General features: G+C 42.7%; 1 protein-coding gene across 2 annotated transcripts in view; it reads right to left on the bottom strand.

Annotated features, from left to right (window-relative positions):
• Positions 1 to 5,548: 5,548 nt before the first annotated feature.
• Positions 5,549 to 26,218, bottom strand: part of ZFAND4 (zinc finger AN1-type containing 4) — a 34,342-nt gene continuing 13,672 nt past the window's right edge. The window contains exons 5-10 of one of the 2 annotated variants that reach the window (XM_067539077.1): positions 25,070 to 25,256; positions 17,407 to 17,554; positions 15,297 to 16,478; positions 14,635 to 14,689; positions 9,057 to 9,174; positions 5,549 to 6,459 (exon numbers count right to left, since the gene is read on the bottom strand). In XM_067539077.1, coding sequence (XP_067395178.1) covers positions 6,324 to 6,459; positions 9,057 to 9,174; positions 14,635 to 14,689; positions 15,297 to 16,478; positions 17,407 to 17,554; positions 25,070 to 25,256 — 1,826 coding nt within the window. In that variant the 3' untranslated portion in view covers positions 5,549 to 6,323. The remainder of the gene's footprint in view (positions 6,460 to 9,056; positions 9,175 to 14,634; positions 14,690 to 15,296; positions 16,479 to 17,406; positions 17,555 to 25,069; positions 25,257 to 26,218) is intronic. The other variant, XM_067539086.1, reaches the window with a different exon arrangement.

Here is a 26,218-nt window from a genome sequence, read left to right as displayed (position 1 = left end):
TATGCGCTGCACCGGGGTGAGCGTAGACTTCTGCTCGTTGATGAGCAGCTCCAGTCTGGTGCATGTCACGCAGGTGAGTGCTAGGCTGTTCCTCACGTGGGCCCTGGACCTGTCCCGGATCAGCCAGTCGTCCAGGTATGGGAAGATCTGGACCCCCTTGCGGCGAAGATGGGCCGCCACCAACTGCCATATACTTTGTAAAGACCCTGGGGGCTGACGAGAGGCCAAAGGGCTGGGCTGAGAACTGGTAGTGGCAGCCAGCTACCATGAACCTGAGGAACTTTCTGTGACCAGGGAAGATAGTAACATGGAAATATGCATCTTTGAGGTCGAGGGCAGCATACCAGTCCCCTGGATTTAGAGTGGGAATGATGGAGGCTAGGGAAACCATGTGAAACCTGATGCGTCTGATGAACCTGTTCAGACGGCCGAGGTCTAATATGGGCCTCAGGCCCCCCTTGGCCTTGGGGATGAGGAAGTATCGTGAGTAAAATCCCCTTCCCCTTTCCTGTGGAGGAACCTCTTCCACAGCTCCGGGCAGGAGGAGGGAGTTGACCTCCTGTATGAGGAGTTGCTCATGAGAGGGGTCCCTGAAGAGGGAGGGGGTGGGGAGAGGAGTCCGGGGGGAAGGCTGTGAGCTGGCGGGCATAGCCCCTGAGGACTATGCCGAGGACCCAGTGGTTCGTGGTGATGGCTTCCCACTCGGCATAGTACGGCCAGAGCCTGTGGGCAAAGGGCCGGGAGAGATCCAGGGGCAAGGAAGGAGTGCCACCCTCGTGTGCACCATCAAAATCTTTTATTTCCGTTGTTGCCCTTGCTTGGGCCTTGTTGAGGCCCCACCGAGGACCCCGGGCAATCACGACGATTGGGCGCCCAGTAGCGATCCCGACCCCTCCTGGGTTGAGTGGGTCTGAGGGCTGGCCTGGATGGAGGAGGTGGCTGCCGCTGGGCCTGAGGCCGAGATTGGTGTCTCGTGGCCTGCAGGGTGTAGAGCCCTAGGGACCTCAGGGTGGCTCGCGAGTCTTTCAGGGCATGGAGCTTCTCATCTGTTTTATCTGAGAAGAGCCCAGCCCCGTCAAACGGGAGGACCTGTATGGCTTGCTGGACCTCTTGGGATAAGCCTGAGGACTGCAACCAGGAGCAGCGGCGCATGACGATGGCCGAAGCCATCACCCTGCTGGCGGCATCACTGGCTGACTATAATGCCATGTTTGCCACTGCCGCTCCTTCCTGGGTCACAATGGCAAAGTCCGCAGCCTGGTCTGGTGGCAACACCGATTGGAACCTTTGCAGCGAGGACCACAGGTTGAGGTTATACCTCTCCAGGAGCGCCTGGTGGTTAGCGATGCGTAGCTGCAGTGCCGTGGTGGAGTACACCTTGTGGCCAAAGAGGTCCAGCTTTTTGCTGTCTTTATCTTTAGGGGTGTTGCCTTGGCCGCCCTGCCGGTTGTGCTGGTTGACAGCGTCCACAACCAGTATCCCCGGGCAGGGTGAGTGTATAGGAAGTCAAATCCTTCCTTGGGGACATAGTACTTTCTTTCCGCGGCCTTGGAGGCGGGGGCCACAGAAGAGGGGGTCTGCCAGAGGGCCTTTGCATGCTTCATGACCCTCTCGTGCACCGGCAGGGCGACGCATGATGGCCCTGCCAACCCAGATGACCCAAAGAGGGAGTCCTCCTCCTCTGACAGTTCTTTGAGGTCCACGTTCAGATTGCCCGCCACCCGCTTTAGCAGGTCCTGGTGGGCCCGGAAGTCAAAGAGGGGGGCCTTACAGTTCCTGGCCGCCGCCTCATCTGGGGAGGAGGACGACGACTGTGGGAGGGGCCCCATGGAGGGACCCTCCTCGGGGTCTGAACCCTTCTCAGAGGGGTGACCCTGGTCCAGTTGACCCGGAGGCAGGGGTGCTGGCTGGGCCACCGAAGAGTGGATGGACGTGGTGCCCTGGCCCATTGGGTACCCCACGGCCCCCAGTACAGCCACTGACAGGGGCCTTGGGGCCACGCCGGTGCCCGCATTGGTGCCTGCAGCGTGTCTGGCTGGCGTGCCTGGGATCCGGAGCCTCTAGACCAACGTTTGCAGCCCCGGGGTGGTGAGCGGCCCCAAGACGATGATGAGGAGCGCCGGTGCCGATGTCTCTGGTGCCGTCTGGGGGACGAGGTGCTGGAGGAGCTGGATGTGGATCTCCTCCTGCGCCTCGACCTCTTACGGCGACACCTCCCACCTCGGGATTGGGAGCAATGACGCCTATGTCTCCGTGAAGCCGAGCAAGATGACCGGTGCCGAGATGACTGGTGCTGGAGCAGGTGGTGCTGGAGCAGGGGGTGCAGTGGTGGGCACCGTCACCCACGTTGGAGGCGTGGACCGCTCCGGGCTGTGCACTGGGGTTAGGGACCGGTGTGGAGGGAGGCTCCGTACCGAGGTGCCGGAGCTACGACCCCTGTGAGAGGCGGAATTAGAATGACATCGCCTCGCGCATTTGCCTCTTGACCGCCCTCGGTGTCGAGGAGCTCGACAACTCAGAGTCAGAGCTAGGAGGGGAGCCCACACTCTCGACCCTCCTCGACCGTCTGGGCGGAGACCTTGACTCCTGTCTCCTCCATCCACTGGGGCAACCCAGTGCGGGTTTACCCCGAGACGCCAGTCCCGGAACTCTTGGCCGAGGGGGGGACAGAGGCGTGGGCAGGCCGATGAGGGCGCGTGCCGCCGCAAAAGCCTCCGGCGTCGACGGCCCTTGCAGGGCGCTCCCCCACCCCCAGGAGTTGGGGGAGGCTCACTGCGAGGAGATGCCGGTGCCGGAGTAACCTCCACGGCATGTGGCTGGGGCATCTCCTGTGTTGCTACCTGCTGTACCAGTCGCAGAGAGGAGTCCACGCGTGCGGCCTCAGGCCGCTTCTTTTTCTTTGGCACTGCAGACTTCGGTGCCGGTGCCATCAGAGCGCTCCACACCGAGACGCTCGGTGCCGCCGGCGATCGCGATGGCTTGGAGTCCGGGCGGAGCGCGGACTCCATCAGGATAGCCTTCTGTCGGGCGTCCCGCTCTTTTTGGGCGTGCGGCTTGAAGGCCTTGCAGATATTACATTTTTCTCTTCTGTGCTGCTCTCTGAGGCATCAGAGGCAGCGATCGTGAGGATCACTCACAGGGAAGACTTTTGAACACACGGTGCAGGCTTTGAAGCCGGTGGAGCCAGGCATGGCTCTAATGTAGCCCCTAAGGGCACTATCTACTTTAACTTATCTACTATTGACTTGTAAACTATCAACAATCAACTAACAAAGAAATGCACTAGAATGCTAAAGGAGGCTACTTGCGATATGCAAGAGGCAGATGTTCCAGCAACCGTCACAGGCGGAAAGAAGGAACTGAGGGCCCGCAGGGTCAGCAGCGCCCTATGTACCGTGGCATGAGCGCGGCACTCCAGGGGGCGCCTGAGCCAACTCTACGGGGCTTGCTAAGGGAAAAAAGTTCCGGGAATCTGTGCACGGGGCGCGCACACACCTATATTGGAATGGATATGAGCAATCACCCAAAGAAATAAACCTTTTGCTTCTTTACAGTGGATAAAAGAGGCTGGAAAAGTTTCTGTGTCCGTTTTGCATTTACAATTCAAGTCTTGACACCTATGGTGGCAGGAGACAGAGCAATTCCATCCCAAGGGACAGAAAGCTGAGTAACGGAGATAGAGTTTTCAGGCAAACTATTTTTTATCACTGCCACCTTATGAAGATTTCACAGACAGGATCCACTTTCGTTAGAGATCCAGTGTCCCCTCAGCTGGGGTGCCAGAGCTCACGACACGCAACTGACCCCACAACCCCAGAGTCCTTCAGCAAGAGAGCAATGTTGGCATTCTTCATAGTTCTTAGGTAAAAAGCAAGCAAAAATAAAAAGGGGGAGGGGCACAAACCAAGGTCACCTTTAAAATGCCATTGTGAAAATGCTTTATAGTACAATCTAATTACATGATCAAAGAGACTCATATACAAAAGCTAAATATTTGTCTACAACAAACGTGAGCATTGTGCAGCACTGTGTACTATTCTGTGTCGTAAAGTGCAAGTTACTTATATGAAGGTTTACATGGTAAACAATCTGTCATACATTCTAACAGGAGGAATAGGGAAAATTAGTTTTGTAATTAGCTGCTTTATCTGCTAATTGCACTTAAGGCTATGCTGCTGGTTGAAAAGAAGGGTGTATATAGTAGAGTGATCACAATAAAGAGAACTTAAGGCTTATTATACAAGAAGCCTATATCAATAAAGATACAACCATGGAAAAAATTACTAGAAGCTACATGTCTAAGTCAGGAAAATGTTGTACTGTATTTGCTAAACAGTAAGATCATGCAATTAAGACTAGCATGATACACAGGTAAAAGTGACAGTTGCATATGCAATCTTAATGTGGACATTTCCTGATGTGACCGTGTAACTGTACAACTTTATGTTTACCATAACGAAGCTTTTTCCTGGATTGTAAGTATTTTTATTATAATTTTTTCAAGGAGAAAAGACCAAATATAAATTTAAAAGACCAAAAGCACAATCTCTCTTACACTAGTCCCTACTAGAAGCTTTCCATGCCATGTTGATGTGTACTGAAATATTAGAATTTTGAATATTAGGGCAGACCTTGGAGTCTGTATTTCACGGAAAGGGCAGAGAGCAGAGCACTGAGGTGATGTGTTCACAGTGACAAGTGTTACTATGAAAGGGCAGATGGATTTTATACTCCTTGGAACTTTTACCAGACTGTGGCTTTATTCCTAGATAGGAGTGACTAACTGAGGCTTGAGAGCTCAAATACACGTCACTATGGCCATATCTGTGCCTTTGTCCCAGCTGCAGCCTTCTGGACCGCCATAAATGGGATTATAAAAATTTTTTTTTTTTTTTTAATTTAGGTATCCAAAAGGACCTAGAAACTGTAGGTACCCTCAGGAAAAGGTAATGTTGCAGAGGTAGTGAGCTCTTCAACTGTTTCCTTCTTCCTACCAGGAATATTAAAGCTGACTCCAGGCAAAACAATCACCAATGTAATGGCCAGACATGGTTTGGAGTGCAATTTTAAAACACTCATAATAGGGCCCCTCTAGTAGCAGAGTGTCCTGGGGCCAGATCTGAATGTTTTCATACTTAATGAGTAGAGGGAGAAATGGTTTCAGTAGGTGGTGGTCTAATATCACTTCCTGCTGCACCTAGGTGTTCCTGGGAGGTCTCCCATACAAGCACCAAACCGGCCCGGTGCGATGTTGGCATAGGATGGTAAAGGCTGCCAACAATATGGCCTGTGTGCTAAATATCTGCTGATGTTTGGTAACACCCAGATGTGTTTGGTTTGCCTGGCCTGTTTGCTAGAGGGATTTTCGACGCGCTCAGTTCTGGCCTAGTTGTTCCCATTGAAGTGTATGGGAGTTTTACCAGTGATTTCAAGGACAGCAGAGTTAGGGCAATGCTGTAAGCTTCTGAAAACCCTCCCTTCACTGCCAGCACCCTGTAAAATATGAAAAGTTAGTACTGAGCTTATGATAAGAGCATGCAAACCAGAATAAAATTTAATATTTATTAGAATTTCTTCTGGTAACAGCACTCAACATCTTAACAAACCAAGTTGTGAAGTCTTAAAAAATCTAGGATTACAAAAAAAGTTAAAATAAGTTGTTCCTTGTATTTAATGGCAACAAAGAGGAAATTCTCTATTTAAAAAAACTGCCATATAAAGAGTAGTATTTTAAGAAATAGTGTGATTACCATGATATGTTATTTGCAGAATGGATACACGGTATACGAATGCCAATCTGAACGGAACAGAGGTGCAGAAAGTACCACACTTGTTGAAGCTCTAGACAGGTGGTTTGAAGTAAGGGGGAGACTTCCTAGTGAAATAACTTAAGATACCACACTATGGACAAAACACAAGGTAGAGTACAGAGACATTACATGACACCCTCATTACTGCGCCCCCTCAAGTCTGGTTATACAGTAAATATGAAACTTAGTAAAGTGCATCTTTTAAAGACTTGTCTAGTGAAATAGCATTTTCAGATATAAAACACTTAACACAAGACGTGCAAGAACAGTTAAATCATAGTGTAAGTTTTTAAAAACTACTTTTTAAACTTTTGATTCACTAAAGAATAAAGGTGTCAGCTACAGTAGTGTTCACATTATTCTTCAATCAGATGCATCCTCATGTGCTTTTGTTACTTGGCAAATCTTTAGATATGAAGCAGGGCAAAATAAATGCAGTCGAAGCAAATACTGCTTCTCTCAATGTAATACAATTCCGCCATGGCAGCACGGCCACATGCAGCACAACCATGGTTAGATTTTGGGAAGCTTTGGTGCACTAACGACAGGATTGGTCTCCTGCAAGTACCTCCGCCCTGCGCTCTTGTAGTCATAGGTGCAGGTGTGAGTCTCTGCATAGCGATGAGTTGCACAGAAGTTATTTCCACATCTGAAGAAGGAAGAACATGAAACATTAGGACCTGCCTCCCAAGAGCCTGTTTCTCTGTGACACTCACAGGTGCCCTTTGCTTTGTCCTTTCCTTCCTTTTGGGAGTTACTGCTCCTCCCCCCCCATTACTGGGTCACCACTGCAGCTCTCTTTTCCACAGGGAGGCAAGGCAAAGACTGCTTTGGGCATGCGCTGGCAGAAAGGGTGCCCAGAATTGTTCTGGCACTTAACTTCAATTATTCCAGCTATACAGAACCATCCCAGAATGTAAACAGGAGAAATTCAGAGGCATTCAACCATCTTATCAAATGACTTCAGCCAACCCACAGCTTCACTATGTTCTCTGAAGTCAGGACACAGGCTCAGCCCAACAGTGCTGGTTTCTGCTTTGTAACAGCTTCCCTTTCTTTCAGCAAACCCAAATCACTAGACAGGTACTACATTAGCCAAGGGTTGTGGGGAGGGCCAACCAACCATTTACCCCTTAAAATCCAGACACAAACATCACTCCATTACAGGCTAGGATGAACATAAAGGCACGTGACTACAATTCCACTGCACTAAACAAAATTTGCCTTTCCCTTGATAGCAGCAGCAGATACAAGTTAAGAAAAGGGAATGGTTTTGCCTTAGAATTTGACAGCTTGATTGTAACTAAAATTCCTAGTATGACAAAAGGAAAAAGGGCACACAGCAGCCTGCTGCTTGGGGAAGAGGACTAAGGATGGGTCTTCACAGCAGTTAGGGTAATAAGTATTACCCTAACTTGACTCCCATTCACACACATAAATCTCTAGCTTGAGTGAAGTCAGCATGAGGCAGCTAGCCTATCAGGGGTGGGTGGAAGCTCAACTGATGCAGTGGGGAAGCAACAACCTGAGTTACATCTCAGCAGCATCCAGTCAAATCACTCTGTGTAGCTCAAGGATAGTTTTGAAGCTTGGCCCCTCTCACTCAAATTAGTCTAGCTCAAGTGCAGTAATTTAACTCAAGCTAACTGCTGCAATGAAGAACGCTATCATTATATTAGGGAGCTAAAGCTAAAATGCTTTCAGAAGACCTAATACAGGACAACTCAAATGGGGGAGGGGGGGGGAGATATCAAACCGTGGGAAAATTACTCAAGATCTAAATGCCAGTGTTCTTCTTCCTTCGACACCCAGTGAAAATGTATTTGGATTTACTGTCATTTTCTTAAATTCTCTGCATGCTTTAACTGTTTAATATGAAACCTCATTTGAGAGACAGCAATTGAATGCAAGATGAAAAAAGGTAAAATTTTATCTAAAGACAAACATTCATATCTTTACTGATGTGGCTAATTTATCTTATTTATTTGTGTGTCTTCCAATCTTTCTGACTTGGAATGGAACTAAAAAGGAGAAACCCAGTCAAATAATGGCTCATTGATAAATTAGCTTATTTTTATTATTTGGATTACACCAGTATTCTTTTGGCACCTCCTGCATCACATCCTCTGATTTGTACATTATAAGGAACTTGCCTCGGAAACCATCATTAGTTCTACTACTGAATTTTTGACATTTTATTCTGCTAATTCCTCCCCCTCCCCTTGCCTTTTTTTGGGTGTGAAATGCACCATCACCACCTTAAACATATATATTTGCTTGTTTTGGCACATGGGCTAATTGCCTGAGGGTTAATGGTAAAATGTATTTGCTAGGCATTTTAACACATTTTTCTTTTTTCCTTGGTATGTTTAGATCAAACAAAAAAAAACAAGGAGATCCCAACTATCATTTTAAGCTTTAGGGGTTTATCGTTCCCCAACTTTAGATTCATAAAGTCAAACAAAGTTAATTAAAATAGAGGATAAATAGAAGTGTGTTCAGTGGTGACTGCTGCTTTACACATTTAAAAACAGTAAATTGTTGAATACAAAGTAATAAAGAGGTGTGTTAAACTAGTTGTGTTGGCTTACCTCAGGGCCAAATGTGACCCTGGAAGTCAGAGAGACCAGATAGGTGAGGTAATATCTTTTACTGGACCAACTTCTGTTGGTGAGAGAGACAAGCTTTCAAGCAACCCGAAGAAGAGCTCTGCGTAAGCTTGAAAGTTTGTCTCTCTCTCCAAAAAAAGTTGGCCCAATAAAAGATATTTCCTCACCCACCTTTTCTTTCTAATGTACTGGGACTGACACAGCTACAACACTGCATAGAACCTTGAAGTCAATGGCAGAGTTATACAGAAATGCCAAACTGAAGCAGCGTATTCTTCACGAATTTCTCTCACTGGTGATGGATTCTTAGACAAATTCTTCCCACACTCATCTGTATTCTCCCTCCCATTGTGCTCTCTTGGCTATACCTAGTAAGCCAAAATCTCCTGTGAGCCCAGACCTCATGATTGCAAAGGCACAGAGTGGGCACGCCAAGACACGAATATGCATTCTCTATTTTAACCTAATTTCTCACAGTTTAGGAAAAATGCAAGTCATGAACAATTCTTAACTTTTTCTGAACACCTGGTGCCTTGTGGTTTACCAAACTTTAGATTTACTGTACCTTCCAGAATAAACATACCCTTTGTCTGATCACAGCCACACTTTTTAACCGCTTGTTATATACTGAGCCTACCTGCATTCATAGCTGGTTGCCAATCCAGTTTTCTTGCCACAGAGAAAGCAGTGCTTTGTAGTTTTCTTTTTTGTTTGCATTGAACCATTCACAGGTGGGAGATGGGTTGCTTCACCTGCTTTCAAAAGTAAAACATAGTGAACAGATTTTAGAGTTACATTTGCTGTTGAACGCTTGTATTTCAACAGAGGATATTCAACTAGTCCCATAGCCAGAGAACATACTTTGCCTTGACATAGCACCCCTTCAAGTGGGGCTCCCAGTCTGTTTTACAAGCATCAGTTAAGCCTCACAGTATCTTAGGAAAGTGGAGGACATACAAGAGAGGTTAAGCAGTTGGTCTAAATTCATATTAATGAAGAGGAGAACCAAGAAGTGCAGCTCCAAGTGTCTCTCCCTGGCGCACAGTCTTTATTTTGTGACTGAAAGAGTGCCTTGACCACTGTGACTTTCCAGTGGAATCGATGGACCATTAGGATGTACCTAGTATATATCATATGCAGGAGCAGGTAAATCCATGTTTGCCCTTTAAATATCATAATGTAACAGGTGGATCTCTACTTTAAGTTAATATTTTGTAAGCACATTGTGAGTGAACAGGAAAAGCATGCAGCGTAGTTTTGGAGGACATGAAATGACAATATACTAATTTCCCTGTCACCAGAGAGATTTGAACACTTTCACTGGTCATCTTGTCCACACACCCCTACTGTACGATTCTATGGAGGCAGGTGATGGTTAGCAATCAGGAGAGGAAAATACCAACCTATCACAGAGGATTATAAGTGCATTTCTACTTAACCCATCACCATAGTATCTGGATGCTCACAGCACAATGAACTAACTCATCAGTACGTAAGTACTTTACAGACAGCACATCTTAGTTTCCCACAGCCAGTCCTTTTCAGATGTAACTAACTGACACAGTGGACCAAATTCAGCCCTAGCCTAAGCTGTCCTATCTCCCAGTGCAGTCCGTCATTCAGTGGGAACTGTGCCAGCTCACACAAGGCTGAGTTTGTCCCATTGAAGCTATGGCTGCTTGGCATTGAAGACGTCTTTCTAGACCTAAGTAGTCCACACTATCAGTTTCATCCTCTAGAACCATACTCAATTTACTGGGCTCCATTTTGTGGAGCAGGTTCTGTTTCGGACACTTACTGGGGCTTCAGTTAGCCCAGTTTGAGAATGGTGTTGAGAGCAGTACATAATATTAAGGGTTTATACAACAGGGTGGTCTTTTTTTTTTTAATTCCTACTGTGGCCCATACAGATTCATAGATCCTTAGGCCAGAAGGGACCATGGTGATCATCTAGTCTGACCTATATAACACGAGCTAGAGAACTTCCCCCAAAATAATTCCTCAACATAGAGACAGCCTCATGGACACATGCTCTCCTATTTGCGATCACATAATATCCTTGCTGCTCTTACTTCTCCATGTAAGCAATTGCTGTAACATCAGGGAAGGTTTTAGCTCATTGTTAACTGTCTTTAATGTGCTACAGCAGCTGGAAATAAGGGAAGCCAACACCATGTGACTAGTCAGCCCTCCATGGACCATCAGTGATATGCAGAGTGCAGTTTGGGAACTGCTGTTTTACTCTACTGCTTTGTTCTTTCCATGGCAATTGACCTGACTGACAAATTGACTGTAACATCAGCCACTGAAGAATGAAGTCTGCAGTACAACACACCGCAGGAGACCATTAGCAACTACCTTCTTGTGCAATCTCACAAGGTTCTGCACAGTGCAACACCAGCCGTTCTTCTTCTCAGAGGTCTGGAACTGTTTGCAAGACATGATGTTGGTTGGCATAAAGCAGGGGTTTTCAACCTTTTTCTCATTTGGGGACCCCTACAAAATTTTGACTAGAGGTGCAAACCCTTTTGGAAATCTAAGAGAGTTGGAAATCCACTGTTCTATGGTAACAACCACCTTTCATGAACCCCCCGCCCCCCTTAGACATATTATACAGACCCCCAGGGGTCCACGGACTAGAGACTGAAAACCACTGGCATAACCTACACTAAGCTAGATCTTTTGTTGATGTAAATCAGCTCTATTTAAGACAGTGGTGCTAGTTTACACCTCCTGAAAATCTGGTTTACTATGCTTTGCCCCAAATGCTTGAAAAATAAATGCCTGGTAATAAATTTGACACTGCCAGTCTCTGATAAGACTGCTTAGATCTGATCTTCCAAATACATTCAATTGCATTTTCTCTGATTATTCAAATGCTGCCACTTTGAAGCACTCAAAATGCTTCAAAGCAGATGAAGGAGAACACTATGTAAGAGCCTATTAAAATACAACCAGGCAGTTTGCAAACAAGATTGTTTGCAGAGTTAAAAAGACAAACATACCAGAAGTCAAGCGACTTGGCAACCAGTAATAGCTGGAGGTTACAATACAATACACATAGCTCATATGATGGATGTTTCAAGAACAACAGAGGAAGCTAGTGTGCTCACCAAGTTATACGACCCATATGTACAAAGTCTTCCATATACTCCGCACCACTAAAGAAAACCTGATTATTTGTATTTGTGAGGCTCTTCCAGTCAAATACACTGTTCTAGCACACAACAGCAACAAGAGTGGTGCCACAGAAAAGAACAAACAAGCTTTGACAGTGCAAGTGCAATGGCAACAATATTAATATACTGCCATGTAATAAGTCCAGATGGAGGAGAAACCTTAATATCCCACTTACCCTTATTGGCTCTACATGATCACAGGGGAGAAGGGAAGAAAATACTACAAAGTCATACAAAATACTCACCCTGTAACTCACTTTTGGAGTGGAATACATATGCAACAGCTTCCTTGACCCTGGTGAGTACCATTATAACACCACCCCCTTGGGCTGGAGATTGGAGCTAAGAAGACAGCGGGGCATTAATGCAGCGTTGGATTAACCCACAGTGCCACCAGCAGTGGAAGGACGAGTGTGTCCACTGCCTCAACTATTTCTGCCCATAGGTTATCAGCAGTTGTCACTGTGAAAGACACATGATTCCCTTTTGAGGAACAAGATCTTTGAGTTGATTCCTCACAATTATATACAAAGATCTTACTGCTCATCACTTTTTCCAAAGTCATGCTAGGCGGAGGAAAAGACTGTAAAGGACAACTGTGAAGGGTGTGAAGCAAAGGAGGACAAGAGTCAGTCATGCTCAGTTGATTTCTTAACTCAAACAAGCAAGAGTCACTGCTATTTGGGTGAGCTTCCTTGGACTTGCATGTATGGATTGCCTGAGGGCGCCGGAGCTCACCTGCGTAGGGTCTAAAAGTTAGGAAAACTAGAGATATTCTCTTCAACCCCAAGCGGCAGTCTTAACTACCTAGGATGTCTTACCTGCACCAGAAAGCTATGCAAGGCTTGAAGCCAGTAGGGGCCTTCCCAGCCACCTGCTATTGAGAAAGGTTTAAGAGTTTTTAAAAGACAAAAAAACCCTTAAGTTTACTGAGCCAACACAAAAATAACTATTAAAGCTATTTTGAAGGCAAAATGAACACACTGATACTTTTCTTGAGTAAGGAGTTAAATATAGCCAAGAAGCTTATTTCCAGGACTGTGAGAAAGAATGGTATTAATCACTAAAGAGCTTAGTCTGCAACATACTGATTCGTTAAGGAAAAAGGTTCAGAGGCAAAAGATTTGGTGAAGTCTTAGCAGGCCATGTATTGGAGCAATCACTACTCAAAGCAACAGTAGGTAGCAGTATCCTTCTACCTCTGTCCATAACAAATAGCTAGACTTGTTTCAGATTCCAGAACTACTTACATACATTGAACTAGGCCAGGTGTGCACTGTTCTTATTCTATAACAATGGAACTAAGCATACTGTTCAAAGAAACATCTGTTCACACACAACTGAGTTTTATCACACACCAATGACTGTTTAACATTCGGATTATCAAAATATACTGGTATTCAAATTAGAACCAAAAGTAAGAACGTTACTCATGAGAACGTATCCAGAGATAAATACTCCCCTTAAAAAACATCTAATACTGTTGGATACCCAAATACAAGACACTTGCAAGATACAATACTATTCTGAACACTAACATTTTACCACAATACATACAACTGTACATGCGTGTAAGATACTGTACACACATGTAAAAGGTTCTGAATCACACACAACGTGCATTGAAATTAGTCCTGCTCACTTGAAATTCTTTTACAAGCCTTAAGAGTGTATTAACTATAAATGAAGTGTGCATCAACTAAGCTATTAATGTTAAAACTATCTTTAGGCAAACACACATTATATAAAATTATCGGCAGTGTTAAGTAGAAAGTAGACAACCATTTAATACAAAATAAACAAATCTTAAAACAATAGTAAGAGGTTATGTTAAAGCAACAAAAGGTAGGATAAAACAAAGCAACAGGCAAATTTTCTTAAGGCCAGGTCTACACTATAAGTGTACATCGGTTTAACTATGTCACTCAGTGGTGTGAAAAATCCCCTGAGCAAGTTATACCAACCTAACTCCCAATGTAGTCAGCGCTATGCCGAGACCAGGGCTTCTCCTGTCAACATAGCTACCGTCTCTCGTGGAGGTGGATTAACTATGCTGACTGGAGACGCTCTCCCATTGGTGTAGTAGTGTCTTCAATGAAGCACTATAGTTGGTGCCGCAGCAGCGTTTTAAGTGTAGACCTGTCCTAAGAAAAGTGATTATTGGCAAGGAAAACATGGCAGCTAGGCATTAGAAAGCGTACATGAACAAGATAGTAGCAACAGTTAAGATATTGTTTTATTAAATTACAAATATAGATCAACATTTTCAAACTTGGATCCCCAAAGTAAGGCACCTAAATCCATATTTAGGCATTAAACATGTGGCTTGATTGTCAGTAGGTATTGTGCTTTCACAGCTCCCCACTAACACAAGTAGTGCGATGTGTGCTCTAATGATAAACCAAACTTAGGACCTTACTTGTAACCCTCAACCCCAACCCATCCTGCTCCATGGTTCCTATTGGTAGGTCTGTCAGGACCCACTCCAGCACACACAGGAGTAACTTCCACTGATGTGAGCACAATCCCATTGACTTTAATAGGTGAACAATTGTTTGCAGCATCAGCCCCTTTGCAATATAAACTCTTCAGTGCACAGAATGTGTGTATATATGTGGATGGTGCAGAACACTCTTGGGCGCTCAGCAAACAAAAACGATACAGCTAAAAAGATAGATACACCACCACCTAGCTCTTATACAGCACTTTGAGAAATACTGATGAAAAGTGCTTTAAAAAGGGCAGTGTCATTATCCCCATTTTACAGATGGGGAAATGGAACCAGAGAGAGAGAAGTGGCTTGCCCAAGGCCATCGAGCAGGCAGTGACAGAGCCAGGAATACTCTTGGGTCCCAAATTCTACCTAAGGCCAGAATAAGAGCCATGTATGGAAGCACAATTCAAAACATTCAGGTTTAATACCGTTCTATAAAAATATAGTGCAGAGAAGGCGTTTCAAAATTTATGCCAAAATTCTTGCTCTTTGTGTGTTTGATAACTGGAAAGAGACTTAACTGTCAAATTCACATTACTTACCTACTCTTTTCCCTGTAGCTGCAACATTTCCATTCATTCCAAGCCCATGGGCAGACTAAAAACAAGAATATTTTAAGCGGAATTACTGGCAGATGGAAGACAAATAAAAGATTACACAATTTCATATCAGTTTATCTGAAGCTCATGTAGGTATGAAGAGAGCTATGAGAAGTATTTTGTATCTGAAATTAAAGTTAACATGGAACAAATCTTGTTTAAAATGTCTGCTATTTAATAGTCTTTCCATACTTTAGTTTATACAGTATATTAGTAATGTGGTACGGCATATTAAAAATCTGTGGTTAGCCATGTATAGTGTCAGTTACATGGTAGCCTTTAAAATGGCTCTCAATTAATGAATCGCAGGAGGAGCCAGATGATGTTTCTATACAAACAGTATTTTGCCAGCACAGTTACAAGTAGTAAAGGAGTTTACATTCTGAACCAAAAGTACTTTAAAAGTACTGTAAATCTGTAGGAAGATTGCCCATTAACTAAATACACAATCAAGATGCCAAAAGAAATCTAAAAAACAGTCTGCTTTGAACTATTGATGGAGATGAGATTTATAGTCCCCCATCTTGAAAAAAATACACATTTTTGGCAGTCTTTACTAGAGAAGATAGGAAAATTCCAACTGTTCATGAAATATTCATACTTACTAGGAAGTATTCAGCAGCTTCATCTGGGGGAGAGGCTTTCCTAAAGCTTTCTTCCTGAAAACGTTGGAGGTTCGTAGGTAGTACAATACCAGAAGTCCGAAACCTGCCCGTCCCGCAGGAATTCTGTAAACTTTCCCTGCTTGTGCTTCGAGCCAGCGAAGCTAGAAATTCTAAGTTATTTACAGAACCCACAGGTTCTTTGGATGCCTTGTTTGCCACCTCCGTGATGTCCCTAGCCTCCATTTTTGAAATGATATCGGGTCTTTTGCCAGGCGAGTCTACCTTCACGCCACGAAATCTAGTAGTCCTTGGAAAAGAGGAGTCTGCTATATTGCGGATCTCCAAAGATCGAAGCAGGTTTGGGGAGGCAGCAGGTCTCAAGTTACCGACCTCAAAGCATTTTGGTTGTGTCTGTGGTTTCAGAGAACTGTGATGTGCCATTTGTGCTGAATACCGAAGAGGAGACAGGAGTGTGTTCTTCTGAGGACTTAGTTCACGAGTGTTGAGAAGCCCAGCCTCCATTGTTGCAGCGCTCAGGATTTTTGTAATGGGTTTGCTATGCTGCTCTACAGCCTGAGACTCCTCATCCGCATCAGACAATCCAAGCTCTGGGTTTACTTTCCCTATGCCATATAGCTCACTATACTGTTCAGCAGTGTTTGCTTCTGTTAACAAAGCAAAAGCATCTGTTTCAGGTAGAAACTTTTCTTCTGTTGCACACAGTTCTACATTTGTTAGATGAGAATACAAGACAGGATCTTCCTCATTTGTAGATGTCACATTTTCTAAAGCTTTTTCTGAATTTGTAGGCAGCGATGGGACAAGGGGAAGGAAGTTATTTGTAGGTAGTTTTGCATTTTCTAGTTCAACACGAGATATTTTTGGTGGTAGTCGAATGCTATTAACTGACTGAGACTGGGACGTGTTTTCCCAGTTGTCATCTTCCTTAAGAAAGTCATTAGTAATGGATGGCATTGTTCTACCAGCAGTGGCCAAAGTAGCCAAAGCTGAAAGTGCATTCTGGGAAGACTCTGAGGGATATGAATTCCCAGGAGGAGGTAGACAGGACTGTCCAATGTGGGGGAGTACTCTTAAAAACCGGTGACGGGCAGCTGCTGCTGAACCGCTAGATGGTCGAGGAGCCATTGGTGGACGAGGTTTTACTTTGACAGTCTTCTTAGGCTATTTCAATGGAAAAAAAGACCATTATTTGTGTTACAGTACACAGTAGTGTTTGTGTTCAGTTCAGAGAACCCAACTGAAACTGGGTCACCATTGTGCTTGAGGCTGTACATACACATATCAAGAGACTGTCTCTGCAGAGAAGAGTTTACAACCTAAATAGACAAGATAAAGGAAGTACTATCATCCCCGCTTTACAGACCGGGGATTGAGGCACAGAGACTAAAGTGATCTACTTAAATTCTATTGCAGAGGTGGGAACTGAACTCAGAAATCCTGAGTCCCAGTTTAGTGCATCAGTCTCTTATTCATACTTTTTCTAGTTAGAATATTTCTTTAAAGCGGTGTCACTTAATATTTTTAGTGGTGAATTAATTATTTTGCTTATTGATTAAGACAAGGGGGTAAGATAATATCTTTTATTAAACCAACTTCTGTTCATGGAAGGGATAAGTTTTCACACCATATGTAGCTCAAAAACTTGTCCAATCCACCAACAGAAATTGGTCCAATAAAAGATGTTCTCTCACCCACCTTGTGTGTCTCATATCCTGGGACTGACATGGCTACAACACCATTTGCTTATTGACTGTACTTATAAACACCATAGTAGTACTACAAAACAGCAGTGTTAAGTATTAAATAGCCTTATGTTAGTGAAGCAGTGAAGGTAAAACACTCCATGATACAGCACTGAATTCTTTGAATGCTGAGGCAGTGGGTCCAGATTAAACTATTATTTGCGTAATGGGAAGACCACTTGCATGTCAGCCTGCCACTTAACAAAATGAATACCAAAAATATATGCCCTTCATCTTTACATTATCCAAGAGTACAACCAGCATGTATTTAATTAGTTTGCTAGAAAGACCTGCATTGCGAAGGCATGAGTCATTTTATCGTTGGGATATTGAGATCACAACCTCACCTTTTTACTGAGATTCATGTTCTCCATCTTTGCCTTGAGCAGCTTCATTTTATTCATAGTAATCGAGTTCTCAATAATCTGTTGGCCAGAAGGAGATGCCTCTGTTTCTTCATCGTCATCTGCATATAAATTATAAACTGAACCACCACTGAAAAGAAAAAGAAAACAAAGCTTTTGTGTTTTCACACTCTATAATCAAGGGACTTATGGATAAGTTATGAATGTACATTCAAAGCCAATAGTCCATCTGTTGACAAAGCATTATATGAACTGTATGAAAGGATATTTCAAAAGCAGTTTTCTTAGGAGAAAGTAAAAATTCCTTAATGGGATGTTTCACACCATGAAATTGTAATGATGAGATTAGAATACAGGCAAGATTCTGGGAATTTGTTGTATTGTATGCACTTGTTTTGCATCCACTATATATTTTCCCCAAAAAGTCAATCACCAGTTTCCAAAATGTCTCCTGTTGGCATGGCCAAAGCTGTTAACTGTGAGACTCAAACAACAAGCTGACCAGTTTTCCCATTAACCAGACACTGGCATGGAAGAGAAGTTCAAATTTCTATTGAACCCAAGGGGAATTTTCACCATAAATGGAAAAGAAAGGGTCACCCACGTGGATCTGACATTCTATTTCTGCTTTTTAAAATAAAAAAACCCACACACAATAGGATCAGTTAAGGGTTCTAAAGAGTCTCATTTGAAAAAGGGATACATGGTAATACTGCTAGACCTTACAAGACAAAATATATTTAACACAGCATGCCAATCAATGGAACTGATCACTGGATATAATGTAACATCACACCATCTGCTCAACTACACAGAATGGAAGTAGAATAAAGATCGTAATATGTTTTAAATTTTACACCTGATTTTTCTCTCTAGCAAGCATTATTGGATTAATACATGTCAAACATTGGGAGCATTATTGTATTAATACATGTGAAACAATGGGAACATTAAAAAAGATTTTAGGGTTTGATTCATACAAGTGTCTTATCAAATTTAACAGAAGTATTTTCCCTCCAAGAGAGGCATAGAAAGAACTAATACCCAGGAGGAAGTTATCACCGGTCAAACAGGTGTAATTATAAAAAAGCATGCTAAATCTTATATTTGTGCAAACCAGATATGTCTCAATCATATGACACAAATTAAAGTTGTCATCCTCCATTGTTTTCAGAGGCATCTGGTCCACTTAAATGAAGATCCAGTGTTGCTGACTCTCTAGACACGGATCAAGGACAGTTCTTGGAAGAATAGGATGGCAAATCCAAAATTAGAATATGAGTAACAGTCATGTATTTCCTCACTAGAAACTGAATAGCTGTGCACAGAAATAACAAACATTTTGTATCTTTACTAATAAAGATTCTACAGTAAAGAACCCATCCAGACTCAACCTTACAAATAACTAAAAAGTCACTTCTCTCTGCTTGTTTTTCACCTACTACTGTTATAAGCCACACCTATAACAAACAAAAAAATGTTAAATTCTCCCCCACCCCATTTTACTTTGTGCAATTGACAGCATGTCTCTTTCGCTGCTTTTCCTGTATTAAGTTTTCCTGTTTGCATAGGTCTCACACCACCTACTGGGGAGGGGTCACATTTTTTAGAGAGGAAAGTGACTGTAAAACCACAACAATTGTGATGGGAACTTGGACAACGCGAGGGAGTACCTGAAACTACTTGTAACTAACTGTTTGAATGAGTGCATTTCAAGCGGACTGTGTCCTTTTAAGGATCAGTCTTCATGAGTTCAATGCTGTAAAGTTACCTGAAGTAGTATTTGAATATGCCCCAAGTCCCGTGGACCCCAGTGCATCAATTGCTCTGGGAGTGGGAGGGCTCTGCTCCCACTCTCAGGCAAAGTGGGAAAGGCTGATCAAAGGACATGAACATGCCTGAGCCACTCTACCACCAAGATTCCCACGTATGTAACAAACAGAAGAAGGGGTTCCTAAAAGCTCTACCCCACAGTGAAGTGATGAAGAGAAAAGAAGCTGTCCGCCATGTCTTCCCAAGGCACTTGACTTTTCTCCCAAAAGAGGGCAGCTAAGGGGCAACTGGAGGGGCCGTAAAGGTGCCATGGCCAAGCGTGCAGTGTCAGCAATCCCTTGGAATTTGTGGATGATTGTCTTCCAATAAAATCATAGCCCATTATCACTGGTGGATTCGCAGGTGACTAATGAGACCTATCCAGGATCCACCAACATTGTCACAGTTGGGGCGCACATTCCCCAACGATAAGGGAGCATCTGGATTCTTAAATCAGGCTGCGGCACATTCTTTCCTCTTTTCCAATTTTTCCGTTGGATCTCAAAATACTGGCATCGCCCACAATATCTGCTGGCAAAGAGTTCCACAGGTTGACTGTGTTGTGTGAAGAAATACTTCCTTTTGTTCGTTTTAAACCTGCTGCCTATTAATTTCATTTGGTGACCCCTAGTTCTTGTGTTATGAGAAAACAACACTTCCTTATTTAACTTTCTCCACACCAATCATGCTTTTATAGACATTTGTCATATCCCCCCTTAGTCGTCTCTTAATAAGACTGGGACTTATCAGCTTGGAAAAAATTTCTCATCATATGGCAGCTTTTCCATACCCCTAATCATTTTAGTCCTTTTCTGTACCTTTGCCAATTTCAATACATCTTTTTTGGAATGGGGCAACCAGATCTGCACGCAGTATTCAAGATGTGGGCTTACGATGGATTAATAAAGAGGCAATATGTTTTCTGTCTTATTATCTATCCCTTGCCTAATGATTCCCAATGTTCTGTTAGCTTTTTTGACTGCTGCTGCACATTGAGTGGATGTTTTCAGAGAACCATCCACAATGACTCCAAGATTTCTTTCTTGAGTGGTAACAGCTGATTTAGATCCCATCATTTTATATGAATAGTTGGGATTATGTTTTCCAAAGTGCATTACTTTGCATTTATCAACACTGAATTTAATCTGCCATTTTGTCACCCAGCTCTTCGCAATCTGCTTTGGACTTAACTATCGAGTAATTTTGTATCTTCTGCAAAATTTTGCCACCTCATTGTTTACCCCTTTTTCCAGATCATTTTTTAATATGAACAGCACTGGTCCCATTACAGACTCCTTGGGGACACCACTATTTCAGAATGGAGAGAGGTAAAACTGATAATTTATTCCTTCCCTTTGTTTCCTATCTTTTAGCCAATTACTGAACCTGAAGAGGGAGAGGACCTTCCCTCTTATCCCATGACTGATTACTTTGCTTAAGAGCCTTTGGTGAGGGACCTTGTCAAAGGCTTTCTGAAAATCTAAGTACACTACATCTCCTGCAAAGACAACGAGAGTCCTGTAGCACCTTAAAGACTAACCAATTTCTGCAGGCATAAGTTTTCATGGCCTGCAACCCACTTTGCAGATGCATCTGACGAAGTGGGTTGCAGCCCATGAAAGCTTATGCCTGCAGAAATTTGTTAGTCTTTAAGGTGCTACAGGATTCTCGTTGTTTTTGCTATATACAGACAAACACGGCTACCCCTCTGGAACTTTACATCTACTGGATCACCCTTGTCCACATGCTTGTTCACCCCATCAATTAATTTTAATAGATTGGTGAGACATGATTTCCCTTTACAAAAACCATGTTGACTCCTCCTTAACAAATGATGTTCAATATGAGAGAGAGAGAGAGAGAGAGAGAGAGAGAGAGAGAGATTTAAGTTGAATTAATTATAATTAATTAAGAATTAATATTGGGCTGTCTTTAGAAGAAATGTCCTTGGCTATTTTCTCCCAGAAGTGCAGTGGTTAAAACAGAGTAGGAAGAGAAGTAGTTTAGTTTGGTGCATCTAGCACCACTAGACCCTAACCTCGTTAGATTCTCTGGTGCTACTCAAACAATAAAAATAAAAAACAAACTCGCTTTTTAGGAATGATGTACATTTTTACTATTTTGATACACTAATTTGGACTGAGGGTCCAAATGAGGTATCCTAGGAAAATCCAATTCAGCATAATTTATTTCTTTGGAAATAAACATTTTGCTAAACTCTGGCACATGAATATTTCAATCATATGTTAGAATACCATTGTCTTAGTTGACAAATACAGGGAAATTCAGACTTATTTTTAAGAATGAGAATTAGAACATTTGGCAGATACTAGAAAGTATATAACCAGACAAATAGGAAAGGTTAAATTCCTTCTTACAATTTCCTACCCCATGAGGTCCACAGACTTAGCCTGAAAATCTGATTTCCGAAAGGAAATTGACAAGGGACTTAGAAGCTGTCGCAAATTGCTATGCACCAGGCTAGCAAAGGCTGGTTATCTAGAGACCATAGAAGCCAGATTTTGTGAGCTCACCCCGTCCCTCCGGATTCAATGTCCAGTGCTACAGACAGGCTGCAGCAAGCTGACAGATGGTCAGTTGTTGCTAGTTATATCTCATCTTGTTTCCAAGTTGCATGCAATACCACATGTGTTACTTACTGAAGCAGAGTAGTGTGAGTGAAGGATACAGTGAGAGCTTTACCTCATATTCCTGGCCTACTCACCATCCCCTCCATTTACTATATATTTTTATCATCTCTTTGTATATAGTAGTTTGGGAAAGCACACATTCAGCCCTGCCTTTTGTTAAGTTTACATTCCTTATATTTACGCACAAACTAAACAGGTCAGCTGTTCCATCCACCATAGCCACCACTTTGCAGTTAAGCCCTTTGGCAGAAAGAGTAAGACTACAGTAATGAAAACACCTCCACATAGTACTGAATAATTATTACACTAAGTATATCTTTAACTAGAGAATCCAAGGGAGGAGGGCCAATGAGTAAGACTGCCATCATATTTGTTATCGAAATAGAATTCGGAATGCTGATTTAAACAGTGCCAGTCACAGTGCTGGGTACAGACTGGCTTAAGCCTTGTCTACACACACAATTTGTACTGCTATAAAATACACCAGTATACGTAAATAAGTACAGCCTCTCTAGTGCAGAAGCGTACTAAGTGTAAAAGTGCTTGTACTGGTATAGCTAATTTCCTTACACATGTACTAGTTATTTTGGTACAATATCATGCCCCTAATCAACAGATATATTAGGTACAAAAACTGCTATGTGTGCACCAGGCTTATACAGACTGAACACTTTATAATGTTCAATTGTTTTGGGAAGGGAAACAAGAAATGTTAAATTAAGTTCTCAAGTTACACCCAAAACTGAGAATTGGTCTTTAATTACTTTCAAGCCAATTTTTTCCAGATAGTTTTAGTGACAATCATAAAATGATAACAAACGGATGTCTAATGGAAGTGCTGGTAGAACTGTAATTCTACAGTTGAAACAAGTTATTTTGCTGTCGACGTGTTACACCTTTACATCTTCTCATAATATAAGCAAGCCTTGACTAGCAGCTGAACTTTGAGGCAAGAGTCTGGAACATTAGATAATATTCTTATAACAGCATGAGGCTGGATACATGATAACATCATGGCTGCCAGCCTACAGCATACATGTGGCATCAGATATAACTCCCACCCTGGATTCAAAAAACCATAGCTCCAACCTGGTGAGCTAAATACCTGAGGTATGAACACACAAGTTAGGATTTGTTTTTCATCATTATTTTTCAAAGCACCACAATGTTTTAGGCACCTGCTTCTGGAGTCTGTAGGTGCTAGTTAGAAAATGCCATTTTCATTTCCACAACACAAGAGATTCAACTTTTAACTGCTGGCTGAATCTATGGAGCCTGATAATGGACTGGCCCTCTCCCCCGTTCCCTTTCCCCTCAAAAAGGGTAAACTCATTTAGAAACCCTGTTTTTTGCCAACTTGACATGCAATCACAAATGAAAGCAAAACAGACAGCTGAACTTTTAACTCAGCTACTGAAAGATTTTAAAGAACTGAAAATGTTTTACTAACAAATTCCTAAATTCTGTGATACTATTAAGTTTGAACAAAAAATAAGATTTGTCATTATGTATTACACTGGCTTAGCACATATCATCATGTCTAGTTACTGGCTTCTGCAACGATAACAGTCTATTACTGAATGTCAGCTAGTAAAGTTAATCTTCCAGTTATAGTAGTAGAGACTTGTAGCTTTGATACTGATGGTTCCTGAGTTCTATCACAGATGACCACTTGTGGTGGACTTGATGTCTCAACAGTGTTAATCTAAAGACTATCAATGCAGCTGTCAACAGTACTATTTCAATATTGATCATTTCAGCAAAAGTATCCAGCAGTTTGGGAACTGAAGGCCAATCTTGGGTAGGATCCTACCACTTCTAGCTGCCAATCTTACTTCTATATGACTATGATTTCACTGTAGGATAAGGAAGGAAGAAAAGTTTCAGCTCTGAGGGGAGTGAATGTTTATTATAAAGCTATATATGCAACTTCATATAGGGGAAAACAGCACTGAAGTAATGTTTCTTTTGTATCTTTGTTTCCAAGTTTGCTCTCATAAAAGATGGGAATTCTGGATTGCTCTCAGTGGTCAAAGTCAGCTTTGTTTCCACTTTGTATTGAGAAACACAATGAGGGAGAACATTCAGCATTACCACGTCCTCTGCAGTCTTACTGCTTAGTTAGGCCACCCAAATTTAAACACTGTTATATTTTATATATTTAAATACTAATCATAGAATCAGAGAACCATAGGGGTAGAACGGACCATAAGGGTCATCTAATCTAACCCCTCACCAAGATGCAGGATTTGTTGTGTGTAAACCATCCAAGACAGATGGCTATTCAGCCTCTTTTTGAAAACCTTCAGTGACGGAGCTTTAACCAACTTCCTAGGCAGTTTGTTCCATTGTCCTACTCTTCTTACAATTAAGAAGTTTTTCCTGAGATTAAATTTAAATCTGCTATGCTGTAGTTTGAACCCACCGCCTCTTGTTCTGCCCTCTGTGGCAAGAGAGAACAATTTTTATCCATCTTTTTTATGGCAGCTTTTCAAGTATTTGAAGATCACTATCATGTTCCCCCTTAATCTCCTCTTTTCCAAACTAAACAAACTGTTCCTTTAGCCTTTGCTTACGTGGCTTGCATTCCATCCCTTTGATCATCTTGTTGCTTGCCTCTGGATCCTTTCCAGTTTCTCTACATCCTTTCTATACACTGATGACCAAAATTGGACATAGTACTCCAGCTGAGGCTTAACCAATGCCAAGTAGAGCAATACTATCACCTCCTATAACTTGCATGCTATGTCTCTATTAATGCAGCCAAAACTGAATTTACTTTTTTTGCAACAGCATCGCATTGACGACTCATGTTGAAGTTGTGATCCACAACTCCCAGATTCTTCTCAGCAGTGCTGATGCCAAGTCAGTTACCCCTCATTCTGTTTGTGCATTTGGTTTTTCTTCCCTAACTGTAGACCTTACATTTGCCTTCATTGAATTTTGTTTTGTTGTCTATAGCCCAGTTCTCCAATTTATCAAGATCCCTTTGAATTTTAGCTCTGTCCTCCAAAGTATTTGTAACCCCCCACCCAACTTTGTGTCATCTGCAAATTTGATCAGTAATAGTAATGCTTGTGACAGTCTAAGTATTCTTTGGACACAAATCAAGGAATAACAGCTGAAAAATTGTAGTTTCCCCCCTCTGAAACCAGACATGGAAATCAAAACCCATTTTTTACCTTAAAGATTCAGATAATGGTGTTAAAGTGCCATCCCCCCTGTCTACAACACGGAAGAAATTCAACTGATCTCCTTCCCGGTACACCAGGAAGGTAACTTGTTTGTTGGATGGCCCCTTCTCCCACACCTCATCTCGACTGGGGTCCATGTATTCAGCCATTTCCCTAATAGGGTCTTCCACTGGAACTATAAGGAGAAAACAGAATGAAAAACAGTCTATTTCAACTTTGAAGTCTAATCCCTCAAACAGGCTGAGGTAGAACACCTCAACCTGCATGCAGTGTCTAAAGAAATCCTACAGTGATGATCTAAAAATGTCACAGATGGAACAGTCTTCAGGAGGAAAACAGTAATCTGCATAACTTGAAGTGCTCAACCTAAAATGAGTTTTTTTCAGCCAGCTCTCAAACATAAAACACTTGCATAGCTGTAGTTTGAATTCCCTGTGGTTCCAAGTCATTTGTGGGAGTGCATTCAAGAGTCTGAAGCACTCTAGTATCTGGCTCAAGTTCCCAGACCTCTCCCTGCTATGTTTATATCTCCACCCTCTAGGGGATTTCAATGACTGCTGGCAGTTAGCCTAGAGGAACCAATGGAGCCTTCCTGAGCTGACAAGCCTAAAGGCTGACAGTTATGAGCCTCTAGCTATCTGAGCCAGGGTTTCATCACTCAGCTTCACAAACACCTCCATTCATCCAGTCAGAGACACATTAAAATCCATGTCACAGCTACCTTGCCATTACTCAATGCCTCACTCACTGCTCTTTTTAAAAGGAAATTATAGTCACAGGAAGTCCAGTAGCATCTGCTACATCTTTTAGGAAAGCTATGGCATGAATGCTTTGACCACATCAACATGTGTGTTTGGGGACGGCTTAGAGGTAGGGTTATTTTTAAATTTCAGCTGCCAGAAACAGTTGACTGGAATGGTACAGTACAAAGCACAGCCTAAAAATTAAGGCATTTGTTATTATCCCCTATTCACCTCTGGCTCTCCTCCCCTTTCCATTACTACCCCTCTCCCTTTGCTCACACCTCTTATTGAAGCAGAGCCCCATCTCAGCAGCAGCAGCTCCAAGCGGAATTCCACATATGGGAAAGGATGGAATAAGATAAATGAGCAGACTCTGCTTAGTTACTGAAGATCT

The sequence above is a fragment of the Emydura macquarii genome, unplaced genomic scaffold, assembly GCF_026122565.2.
Source record: "Emydura macquarii macquarii isolate MOO-44397 ecotype Brisbane River unplaced genomic scaffold, CSIRO-AGI_Emac_v2 contig_67, whole genome shotgun sequence".
In the NCBI taxonomy this organism is placed as follows: Eukaryota; Metazoa; Chordata; order Testudines; family Chelidae; genus Emydura; species Emydura macquarii.
This window is presented reverse-complemented; position numbering and strand designations above follow the sequence as displayed.